This window comes from Enoplosus armatus, chromosome 4 (assembly GCF_043641665.1).
Source record: "Enoplosus armatus isolate fEnoArm2 chromosome 4, fEnoArm2.hap1, whole genome shotgun sequence".
In the NCBI taxonomy this organism is placed as follows: domain Eukaryota; kingdom Metazoa; phylum Chordata; class Actinopteri; order Centrarchiformes; family Enoplosidae; genus Enoplosus; species Enoplosus armatus.
In genome coordinates this window covers 11,151,777-11,164,799 of record NC_092183.1, presented here as the reverse complement: position 1 = coordinate 11,164,799, position 13,023 = coordinate 11,151,777, and the positions used below count along the sequence as shown (strand labels likewise).

The window sequence follows — 13,023 nt, the reverse complement described above, 5'->3', positions numbered from 1 at the left end:
GATATTCTAATTTTATGCTAATAGCCATGAAATAAATTATTGTATTGATCCCCAGTCATTTAACAGAGGAATAGTTATGTGGCCGTTCGGGTGTACAAACAGTCACTCTGGTTAAATCTCATTTTAGAACAGTACGACTTTAAATATAACTGAATATATTTGTTTCTCAGAGTGCAAGCAACGAAATATGTTTTTGAGATTATAGGAAATAAATCAAATTCTATCAGTGGGTCTCTGTGTTCTCTCTCGCTCTCTGCTGACATAATGGATTTGCTGCCTGCCGCCCTCCAACCTGGACCTGCTGTCTCAGTAGCTTTGTTCTGTTCTGGTGATGCAGCTCAGGAGCCTTGTTTCATTTCTAGGCAATGTACACCACCTAGTGTTGGAGCACTCCGCCTGCACCAAGATCTGAGGTGTCGTGGCTGGTGATGAATGTGGAACATTTGACATTATACTGTAATTATCTACTGTACATTTTTGTAGGGTGGAAAGTACTTTCCCTCAAGTGTATTTAGATACAATTGTTGGGTACTTGTATTCTACTTGATTACTTAGATTTTATGCTTCTTTATATTTCTACTTCACTACATTTCAGAGACAAATATTAAACTTTTTACTCCACTACATTTGTCTGACAGCTGACAGTCCTGAGTTACTTTGCAGATTTAGATTTGACTTACAATGAACTGATTACATACATGAAACTATGCAGCAGTACATGTAAAATAGTTACAGTTAGCCTCAACAGCCACATTTAAAAGCCACTTACATGTTTATGCATCAGTAATAACCTAATATTCAAGAATATAACAGCAGTGGTGAAATGTAACTAAATCCATTTACTCAAGTATTGTACTTAAGTATAACTCTGAGATACTTGTACCTTACACTGGTATTTCAATTTCATGCTACTTTTACTTCTTCTCACCTTAAATTCAGACACAAATATTATAGTCTTTACTCCACTACCTTTATCTGAAAGCTATAGTTACTAACTGTTTGATTTTACATTTTATAAAAAGTGGGTCTTTGTTGTGGACAAAAAAGGTTGTAACATTCATAAACTATGTTAATAGTAGCTTCACCTCGACCAGCTACAACATGGGAATCAGTAATAATATAATAATATATAATAATATAACACAGAGAGGTAATTCAGCTTTTGATACTTCCTAAAGTAAATTAAATTACAGTATCATGCATATTCCTTTACGTCTTTATCACACCTTCTAGGATATCCACTGCTGTTGACAAGTAAAAAACAAAACAAAATACTCTTATATAAATACACCAGCTTTACAGATACAAAAGTTACGTGACAATGAATGCAGATAATGGCCTTTTCTTCCTTATCAGAGCTGCAGTGATAACTGTTCACAGAGATGAACAGCAGATAACGCTGTTCAGTTAGAATGAATGAGAGCTGAATGTCCTTCAGCCATGGTGTCTAAAGGAAAGATCTTATTACCTAAAGGTACTGTAGGTGGTGCACAAAGACTGTAGCTGTTAATAGATTATACAAACATGTGCAAAACAAAGACTAAAAAACTGGGCATATCTTCTAAAAGAGTGTATTCATATGAATCTCTGTAAGTTGTTGTATATAAACATAGAGTACATCGAAGCAGAAAAACTACAGACCACAGCCACTGGCTTGGCTGTTATATTCGTCTCACACCTAAAACAGTCTGTGGGGAATTGGTGAAATGCCAAATATAGATATTGTATTCAGGATGTTTGAAAATGTCCTCTCATCTCTTCAATCAGTGAAGCAAACGTACAGTGCATCCATCCCACACTTGGCTGTAAATGACCCTCTGAAACAACGACAACAAGAAACCAGCGAGTAGGCAGAATCAACCCATGCTTTTATTTAATCCATTGCATATAAAAACTTTTTTTTCATTCTTTTTATTTGTTTTTTACATAAAGTTGTATGATCTACAGTGCTATCCAATAGACTGCAATTAACAAGGAATCCATTAAAATAACATTTTAATTGTCTTGTGAAACTTCCAGACAAGTTGGCATTCTAAAGACATAACCCAAAAAATAATTGTCCTGAAGACCTTTTTTTAAGTTACAGTTTGTGTTTTCCTTTCATACCATAAAAAATAGAACACATAATGAGAAAAGAACCCACTGTTTCCATTGGTCCAGGGCTGTTTAGAATCTACAGTATGTGTGTCAAAATAAGGGTCCCTGTTTCGGGACAATGATGCACTCACCCAATACCCCTAACCCCCCCCCCCCCCCCCCCCCAACCCCCCCACTACAGAAATATACTAAACCCTTCTCCTGTCCAGGCAGAAAAATGTCAGTGGTTTTGGATATTGCAAGTAATGTGAGTGGAAGTGTGGGCCGAGCATAGATAAGCAACACACTGTCAGTGTTTCAGCCATAATTAATGCAGCAGTGGCTGAACATGCAGATGTGTCTCAAAGCCTCTGTGCTTCGCAGGCCGTGGACAAGCAGCAACTACACACTCCTACTGGACCCCATTCAGTGTTTGTAGCTGTGATACAACCACTTGGATGTAGGCGACACTGCAGTAACTCCGACACAGCACAGTTACTCCATTATTGTTTCCATCCGACCGGTTGCGTCACATCTTTGAGTGTAGTGGCAGGGCATAAGGAAAGTGCGAGCTGTTCAGACCAGGTCTACAGCAAATACGACTCTTGGACATCCGGCTATAGGCCACAGATCACTCAAGTAGTAAATTTCTGACTTGTGGTTGACCTGAATCTCTGCAAGCGTCCGCACTGACAACATATTTTCCAGTGCCACTATTTTTTTGATAGAGCAATTTGTGTGTTTGGCTGTGATAGTAAAAAGGCAACGTTTTTTCAAATTCACAACAGGAGATCAGGCCAACCCAAGCCAGAGGATTTACTAATGCAGCAAAAGAGAACTAGAAAATAAAATAGAGAAAGAAAAAGGCTAAAGTAAATGACATGCGTTGAATTTAAGGCACAGCCCATGGGCCAAGGAAAAGTTTCTTTTTAAAAAACAATTTGGCTTTCCCCCTCTCTTCACTGAGCTAGTTCTCAGATAAGCAACATGTCGATGGATCATTTTTACACTGAAGCTCATGTGTAATAAACATTCTCTCAACAAGAGGTACGTAATACAGCCACACCATCACCAAAAGGGATGATAAGAATCAACCATTTTACGACAAACGGCATTATGATAGTAATAACATTAATAATTATATATTATATACAGCACAATAAATATGTTTGTAAACAGCGATAAAACCAGAAAATCTTATTACAGGTAAGGGCATTGGGTGAGGATGAAATAAAAAGAGAGAGAAAAAAAATCTTGGCACAAAATGAAAGATTAAATAAAAAGTTTTGAAATGACACATAATTAAAACAAGCACTCTTTAAAAAAAGCAGTGTGCAGTATTTCAAGTGTGTTTTTTTTCTTTAATTTTTCCTTTTTTACATTTGTTGATTTTCTATATTTTATGTACACAGAGAGGGAAAAAAAGTATATTTGGGTATTGTAACTGGCAAGCCTGTACTGTGGTCTATGCTACAGTGAAATATTTACTGTACCACCTTTATATTGCAAAAAAATGACTCAACAAAATAGAAAAATATACCAATAAATAATAGCATCAGGTGTAAAGTGAAAAAATGAGGAAGAGACTCTTGGCCGAGGTGTAAGACAGAACTGTTCAAGCCTAAGTATTCATGAGTGAGTGTTTTGGCGAGTTTAAAGATATTAAAAATATTAAAGTGGTGATATATGAATATATCAGTGCATTAGAGTATCTACGTAGAGGATAGTCTTATCTGATGACTACGCAAGATGAACTGAACTGATTGTCTTGTCGAAAAAACAAAGACAGCAACTGGGTTTGATGTTGCGACGGCAAAATGAAACATTATTTTTTTATGAAAAATAAATTCATATAGCTTAACAGAAAATGAAGTGGCTGAAAAGAAGCAGGTGTGCAGCTGTTGATGATGTGTACATCAAACGATACGGGCAAGAAAAATGAAAGAAAGGACAATAAAAGCTTTCATAACATTGGTATAAAATCACCCCAGTAGTTTTTAACACCATTAATTATTTCTGTATACTCGGAGCACTAATCAAGCTTCTAAAAAAAGGTGCTTTTTGTATCAACTACAAAGCATTGCATTGTCTCAGGATGTGTTCAAAAGAACTGCAGGCAACGATAATAAAATTCAAAGGCTTCATCCACATCACAAACAATTTCAGTGAGAGTAAAGCACAAGACTTCAGGTTCCTGCTTCCCTCTCAGTGAAAACTCATAAAAAAAATATTATGAATAAATTCCAAATTTCGACTCACAGGACTAACCAAATATGAGTATAGTGGCATGGGAATAGTAGTATAAATGCTATTGGAGCAAGTGCAAACACTTCAGAACATACCTAACGTGATCCAGCCATGAAGATACCCCTTCAAAACACTGAGTATCTGTGACACATTTCACTCCATTGGTTTCCAAAAGTTCTCTAATCTTCTTTGCTAACAAAAGAAAGCCTAGGATTTGCAAAAGTAAATTCTAGAAAATATCTGAGTCTTACATACAGTACAATACAAAAATTAAAGAGGTCTAGGACAGCGTCATGGCTGTTTAGATTTGAGCTTTGTATCAGTCAGGTTTTCAAGGAAGACTTCCACATCAGAAATGTGTCTCGAAAAGCCCAGCGTGCTGCAGCTTTCATCTCTGCGGCATCCCATCAGGTTTTTCAGCGGAACGGCAGCTTGAAATGCCTCCTAATTCGCAGTGGGGAGGAAATGGCCTAACCGAGAGGGAGATTCTCCTTGAACTCACCGATAACCGTCTCTGTATGGGCACTTGATAAAACACAGAAACACTGCTAAACGTTTAGGCAAGGCTGAGACGAAGCGGAGGGAAGGAAAATGTGATATAATGTGTTGTGTGAACAGCACTGAGCAGACTGTGAGCCGCTCGTCCATGTCTGAACTTAAACTTGCAAAGGGGAGGTGTAAAAGTGAAATAAAGACACACCACTTCAGTACAAAACGGGAATGGAAAGGAGTTTTCCTGAGTGCAAAAAAACTTGAAGAAAGTACCGGTGGGCGTGTCTGAACAAAGCTGACAGGAGGACTGGCCAAGGTGGAGAGCAGCGCACGCTTTGGAACCATAAACATAGATGTATAAAAAACACAGACAGACTCCACAAAACCCAAAAAATATTCTATAAATAATCATCTGTCATTACTAAGAAGATCAGTTAATCAGGTGCTGTCCACAAACTGCTATGTGTGTGGGGTTTTCTCTTTCTCCTCCTCTTCCTCCTCCTCCTCCTCCTCTGCTACCTCTTCCTCCACGACACAAGGTTGCGAGCAGGGTGTCTCCCCCTCTCCCTCTTCCGCTACCTCCTCCTCTTCATCCTCCCCCACCTGTTCGTCCAAAGGAATCTCTGTTGATTCGGAGTCCTGCGTACAGAGTGTTTTAGAGTCAGTACAGCTGTTTTCTTCCTCTTCCTCCTCCTCCTCATCTTCTTCCTCCTCCGGCTGGCTGCCACTGTCTTTCTCAGTGTCCGACTCCCCGTCCTCCTCCAGGGTGAGCTCAAATTGGAACTTGTCCCCTCCTGGGGGTCGAGTGCCGTCTTCAGACTCGTCCAAGGCAGGAGAGGGGCTTTGGGGGATGGTGCTTTGGTACCACTCCCTGTTGTCTTCCAACGTGTCCAGGATGTCCTGTGCATCTGGGTGAACCAGGTCAGCCCACGTCTCCCACAAAGGGTGAACGATATAGTCTATGAAACCAACCTGCAGGACGCATGGGGGGGGGAGAGGTCATTCAGTGTGTGTCCATGCACAATATGCGCGTGCAGGTACAGTACATTTGTTTGTGTGTTACCTGGCTCTTTTCTACCGAGGCGTTGTGTTTGTCACACATGGGGCTGATCTCCATGCCCCTCTCTCTCTCTCGGTCACCCTGGCTGAAGAACTCCTCCATGATGCGGTCCGTCCACTGCCGGTACAGCTGGAGAGGCTTAGTGGGGTTGCTCAGGTCTGCACAGTGCACCATGTTTTGGAGAACCTGAATACACCAAAGAACAAGGTCTAAAACACGGTGCCCATCCAATTGCAAACTTGACCTTTATGATGATGGAGAATTAGTCGCAGCAACACAGATTTTGGAGGGAAATTTCACTGTGCCACTTTCTGGAGTGACCAGGCACTAATGCTGTATTTTTCTACACATGTGAGAAGCTTTAAGAAGCCTAAGTCTTGCAGAATCTTCAAGAGGACCATGGTGTTCTTTTAACATGCAAAAGAATCACCAAAACACAGTGATATGGCTCTTGTGGTTACTGACCTGTATTCTGTCAGAGTAGTTGTCCAGCAGCAAGACACCAGAGCTGGTCACCTTCTTGGTTTCCACCATAGTTTTCAGATCAGCCAGTAGATTCATGTGTTTGGACATGTCTGTTGCTAGCACCTGGGAACACCCAGAACAAACTGTTAGTATTCAATACAGAAAACAGTGAATGAATGTATAATGTAGTGTACATGTTACCTTCCCCACTGAACAAGCTAGTTCGGTTGGTATCAACTTTATAGAGGAGATGTAAATCTTTTCACTTACTATGTCAATGACCATCTTTCGCAGTGATTGTCTTTGTTTTTTGGTCAAGTTTTGGAAGATATCACAGTTCTCTTCTTGTAGAAGCTTGAAACCAACTGCTAGATGGTGGTTCTCCAACACCGACGAGTCATTGTACATCAACGCTAGCTCTGAATCTGCATGGAGGACACAATTGACCACCTTAGTTTTTGAAACAGTACATGGGGTTCGAAAGTATGAGAGAAAACCAAAGTTGAAAATGTATTAAAACATGACGTCACAGAATTTATGCATCAAGAAATCTGCAATTATTTTCCATGGTTATTTTGTAAGGCGACCTGAGCAGCAGACGAAAGTATCAGCATGTTTTCCGTTGAGAGGTTTCCCCACACTGGGTCATTTGAAGGTCCTCTATCTGTACTTAGATTTTCCATTAAGATGCATTAGTCTTGGCCACAGTAGAACAGAGCAGCAGAAGGGAGAAAGGGGATCCTGCTCTGTTGCTCTGTGGCTGACAGAAGATCATTCTGGTGGCTCCTAACTAGGATGACTCACACTGCCTTTACTGCAGGGATTCCCCATTTGGGCTTACGGGAAGCACAACACATTTTGTGTGTTCAGTGTGTAAGACTGCGCAGTGTCTTTTCTGTTCTGATAAGGTATTACTAATACTCTTACGCAACACTCACATTTGTAACGGTCTCCGGGATGGCTGTTTAAAGTGATACCCACTGGATATGAACTTTATTTGTTTGTGTTTTCCTCTAAATTGCAAAATCAAGGCAATATTTGTGGCACCTCCAGCCACGAGCGGGTGAGTCAGTTAAAGCAGAGAGATAGCAGGGGCTCAGCTTGTTGCTTGAGGACACTTCAGTTACCAACACAACACCATGAACCCTGTTAGTCTGGTTAAAGACTCCGTTCACTCACTTCCACAACTACCCTTGGTGGTATCTAGTCATGAAGATGTGTTTTGCTTCTATTTTTCCAGATTTTGAGAAATCTGTCCTTTTGATTTCTGCCTCCATTTTAAAATGAAGATGAATGAAATCTTGTTTGTGGCACTCACAGCAATAAAAACAAAATCTAAATTTAATTTAAGCTACAAAATCAACAGCAACATCTGTTCTTGGAATCACTGTCCCCATTACTCTGGAAAATCCACAGACCTCACTGTCAAAGGTAAAAATAGACATTAAACATTAAAAAAATGTTTCACTAACTAATTGTAGTTGGATAGAGGCAGAAATCGCAATCATGGATACTTCATAAACAAAACTATCTGCATTGTTAGATATCACTAGAGGTGAATGATAAAATGTGATTTTTTAAAACCGCAACAACAGCATTTATATGACATCAGATGTCAAACAAAAGTTTCCCCATGCAGTGTGGCCTACTACATCTACGTCTTTTGGAGGATGCTGTTTTTTCCCCCCTGAGAACCTGTTAGCCTGAATGATGTTGTGTTACAAGGAAGTGTACTACTGAGGACAATATTGATCTCGTCTTTGGACACCTCTGCCTTGGAATCACATGTCCTAGCCATCACACGTGACTGAAAAGACACATGCCGGTTAAGACGTGCACATGCTTCAAATCTGTCTAGTGATGTCTGTGATTTTCTGTCCTATGTTTGTTTTTCTTTCTATCTGTTGTACTCAGGTCTCTCTTACAAAAGAGATATAAATGAGGGAATAGAGTTCCACAAGGAGCACTGAAACTGTTCTGGAGGTTTGTGGTGGCCTGACTCCATACTAAGACATTTAGTAAATTTTCATTTTTTCATTTAATTCATGTGAGAAAGGTTAATTGTCTGCAATATGCTAGTGTGTAGAGGCCACAGTGTGCATGTTCCCACCTGGGTATCAGACTGCGAGTGTGTGCTTGCGTTTGTGAATATGCACTGCTGAGCCACAGACGTAACTGCTAAGACAGAGCCATATTTAGACTCACTGGTGTTGATGAGGAACTGGTTGGAGACTCCAGGATGGTCCACGTCGTGAATTGCACTGGCAAAGATGGCAGCTAGGATCTCGAGGTCTGTGAACACAGCCTGGAAGAAAAGAACCAAGCAGAGGGGAGGAGGGAGGGCACTGACGATCAAATCGTTGGACAAAAATATCCTTGCAAGTAAGAGCCATTGATTGGACTTTGAACTTTGAAGCTGATTGTGGAAGCGTGGGCTAACTGTGTTCACTGGCTTTATGTGTATGTGCGTGCACACACACCTCAAGGGCGGGGGTGGATAGCAGCACGTGAGTTGACTGGGTGACGTCAGCAGCATGAATGTTGTTATGGTAGGCCACATCGCCATGATAATGGTCTTCTAAGGTCATCAGGTATGTTATAAAGGTGTCGAGTGGAATTTTAAACGTTTTTAGCAAGTCTCTCTCCTAAAAGAAAACAGAGAAAACACAAGAGACAGTTCATGGTCAAAAAAATTTCAGGATTCAACAAGCATTTATTTTGTAGTGAAACACAAAAAGAAGAAGTGACAGTCGTTACCTGGAATATCGTGTACATCATGACTGTCAGTGGCCGATTCCCAGAGAACTCTGAGATTTTAAAAACGTTAAGGCCCCATTTATTCACATGCTCCAGCTCCTAAAAATGGAATTAGAGACACATTTAGAAACAAAACATCCTTTTTTTTCTTTTCTTCTCCGTCCTTCTTTTCCTTCATTATCACCTGAGCCTCTGACCCAACGTACAAGTTAAGATAGTGTGAACTGTATTTATGTGAGTGTGTAATTTATTTTAGTTGCTGCACAGTCTGTGTGTACACTGTTTGTCAGGACACACAAGCACACCTTAGCGAGTTCATCCTCTGTCTCGGTCTTGACTCCGAAGCGAGGGATATTAGAGTTCGTGAGGCTGGAGGAGTGTTGCAGCTTTTTCACCCCGCTGATCTGTGACATGGGCTTGTTCTTCTTCTCCTTCTCCTTCTGCGTCTGAGGGGATGGCATCTCCACTTCATGTTGCTTGTCTGAAGAGACGCAGACAAACACAAGTGAATATGACGATGAAGTCATTTTGGGTTATAGTTCTAGCAATTTAGGGTTTCAGAAAAATTATCTATGTTTGGCCATATACAGAAGAGGGCACAACAGACTCACTCTAAAGCTTGGCACGATATTATTTATTTAGTTTTCAGGCGCGATGGAGATTTTTCTTTAATTCCAAACCACTGAGTCTATCTTCATGTGTCGTCACTCACCCAGGAAGGTGCTGGAGATGAACTCAGACACCTGGTTCCCAGAGCGGCTCATCTCTGATAGGTGAGTCAGCTCCCTGTTCAACATCCTCTTGAACTGAAAGAGACACATGCACACAGAAGAGGGGTTTTTACAGCTGGTACTCTGTATGGTACCATACACATATTTAAATAACTCTTACCCAAGTAGAGCTGAACAAACTATGCTCATTTGACTATAAATGCACCTGCAGTATGAGGCCACTACTACAAAACCTTCTATTTTTATCAAAAATATATTTTCACAATGTCAGTAAAGAAATCAAATGATTTTATCGCCTTGGACTGTCCTGCTGGCTACAGCCTTTAACTAACAGATTCTTGAAAGGTCCAGTCACATCACAGGAGCTGTACCCAGGAATGTCACCATTTCTGGTGAACACACACACACACACACACACACACACACACACACACACACACACACACACACACACACACACACACGCACGCACACACACCGGGTCAGAGGGCAACTCCCAGGGATGTACGTAATCATCAACCCATTTTCCCAGTTTCTTTCTTTCAGTTTCTCTCTGCCACACTGCCTGCTCCTCTCCGCCTCCCCTTCTCCCCTCTCTTTCCTCTCTCTCCTGTGACTTATTGGAGTGGCAGACCCAAATTTAGCTCCAGCTAATTGATTTGAAGACCAAAACTGATTGACGTGGAGGAGAATGCTTGAAATTTGGGATTTTCCAAAGTGGTTGCAAAACAAGAGATTTACAAAACGGATTGCAAAACAAAAACCTCTTGAACAAAAGCAGCTCAATTGTCTGAACCATTCTGGCTACGGTCCAAATGCATAATGTATGTATATTGATTAATTATATACATCAATATTGATCTCTTAAAATACACCATTACAACACTGCAGAGTGCTTACTGCGCAATTGTGTATTGACATCCTATTGAATAACACCCACGGGCATTCATTTAAAATGGAGACACAAGAGGCAAAGAACCATCTGTTGTGTGATTTTTTCAGGTAATAAGAGCCAACAGAGTAGAAAAGCGACAAAAAAATATGTCCGGTAGAGCTGTATTTACTTTACACATAATTATTAAAACAAATACATGAAATGACAGTGAGATAAGGTCTAGAATTTAAAGATATTAACTTTTTTAATTCAGATTCACAGCTAACCTAAATAAACATCCCTCATTACATCAAAAGATATGGAGCAACCCATATAACCACCCAGAGAATGGTTGACCTAAAAAAAAACTCTTCACAGAGCTCAGAGAGTTACTGTTTTATTCCATCTAAGAGAGCCTTTGTGGCATTAAAAAACCTGAAATGACTGACAAGTATTTTACAATTTACAGGTGTAGCAAAAATGTCTGTGCTTTTAAATCCAAACTCACATACAAATGTAACGTATGTTCTTCTCTGCTGCACATCCAGCCATGTCTACACCTTTCTAAGTACAAGCACCATCGACTCTCCCCATCACAGATGGATCAAAATGGATGATGGATCCAGACATGTCACACGTATGAAGCATTGTTCCATGGGCGACATGTTGGCGAGAAGCCTTATGCAGTGTACGCTTTCTATTTGTGGTCATATAACGCTGCATCCAAATCTGTGTCCAGGATAAACCTCAGTTACAAAAAACACTTCCACTCTCTGGAAATTAATTTAAACAATTACTTAAAAAACACCTGAATTATTAATTATACACTAATTCGAGACCATATCTTACCTTTATATATCCCCAGGACACAGAGAGCAGGTAATTTGCTTCAGGCATTTTGACAAATCAATAAAAATAGATCCAGAAACAGAAAGATACAGGTTTATAGCCCAAAATACAGTTCGGATGATGAAAGCACTAGACAGCGGGTGAAACAAAAACAGTCCGCAGTTCTGGCCAACAAAAGACCTCAACCTGAAGGGGTTCAAAGTAAATCAGCTGCACAGAGTCCATAACTGAAGCATCATGTTCCTGTCCTGCGAATGTCCACAGAAACGAGCGCATGTTCCAGAAAGGAAAAGACAACTCAGAGAAGAGCGGTGGGAACGAAGCTCCCCAAAGATCCCATGAGAGCATATCGTGACCACACACACTGAGATACACACCGACATGCGCACACACACACACACACACACACACTCAGATGCAGGGACACACTGCTGAGGTTGTGAATAATTGATGATGGTGCGGATGCTTGGTAGATGCCAAAGCACCAGGACAGCAAAAATGTTTCTGTCAACAGCTCCCAAACAGGGCTGGCTGCCTGACTGCCCGCCTGCTTCTGTGTGTATGACACAAGCTCCCATGTGAAGAGCACAGGCTGCTCCTCTCACTGTGTCACACAACAGCAGCAAATCAGGGCCCAGATATGGAAGAAGTGTGAGCTCATCATCGCCTCTGATTGGCTTGGATTGGAAGAGAGTTGAGGTCACCTGCTGTGTGATTGGCTGGGACTGAAGTCAGTGGAAAATCTACCCCTTCCCTTTCCTTCCATTCCTGCAGTGCAGCGGGATGTGATTTTGACAGTGCGTGTGCATGTGAGTGTACATACAGTACATGTTTATTGTGTGCAAGACATATTTACATTAAATGCAACAGTACGTGTGTGTATGTGTTTGTGTGTTGACTGAACTTTTTGTACAGTATGATGTACACACACAGGTTACCTCATCCAACATCATACAACATTGAGGTCAGCTTTCATGCCAGTATTCATGGGAGGTGAGTCACAGTAACATCATTGATGAGATCATGTAAATACATGAAAAACCAATTAATCTTGCAAAAAGAATGAACGTCACAGTTCACAATCTGGTGGGCTCATTTGGACAAAAACTGAAAGCAGTGTGTCCACACAGGCTGCTGTGTGTGTCACTGAGCTCAAGAGGTTATCGCTTTAGTTGGAAAAAAGGATCAAACCTTATTGAAGGAAGAGTTTTAATTGAGTTTCCCCGTTAGTAACGGTGCGAATGGTCCCCTTTATAGTATAAATTGAAAACAAAATGCGAGAAAGTGAAAGTGTGTAAATACAGATAATACGTCATGAACATATTTCATGTCTCTGGCAGCCATTTCTATTGCCACTAATTCAATAGCACTTAATTATCTGCTGTTTTAATGCTGTTTCCTTTGTAGTCTCACAGAGATCTCTTTACCAGACCTTAAATACAACCATCTAAACAGACAAGATACCGTGACTA

The 13,023-nt window shown here is 40.7% G+C and overlaps 1 protein-coding gene across 2 annotated transcripts in view; it reads right to left on the bottom strand.

The window, feature by feature from the left end:
* Positions 1-5,199: 5,199 nt before the first annotated feature.
* pde4d (phosphodiesterase 4D, cAMP-specific) overlaps positions 5,200-13,023 on the bottom strand; it is a 122,002-nt gene continuing 114,178 nt past the window's right edge. For both annotated transcript variants that reach the window (XM_070904661.1, XM_070904662.1), the window contains exons 7-15: positions 9,810-9,903; positions 9,403-9,578; positions 9,098-9,196; positions 8,821-8,985; positions 8,546-8,645; positions 6,611-6,765; positions 6,341-6,463; positions 5,879-6,061; positions 5,200-5,787 (exon numbers count right to left, since the gene is read on the bottom strand). In XM_070904661.1, the coding sequence (XP_070760762.1) occupies positions 5,275-5,787; positions 5,879-6,061; positions 6,341-6,463; positions 6,611-6,765; positions 8,546-8,645; positions 8,821-8,985; positions 9,098-9,196; positions 9,403-9,578; positions 9,810-9,903 (1,608 nt within the window). In that variant the 3' untranslated portion in view covers positions 5,200-5,274. The remainder of the gene's footprint in view (positions 5,788-5,878; positions 6,062-6,340; positions 6,464-6,610; positions 6,766-8,545; positions 8,646-8,820; positions 8,986-9,097; positions 9,197-9,402; positions 9,579-9,809; positions 9,904-13,023) is intronic.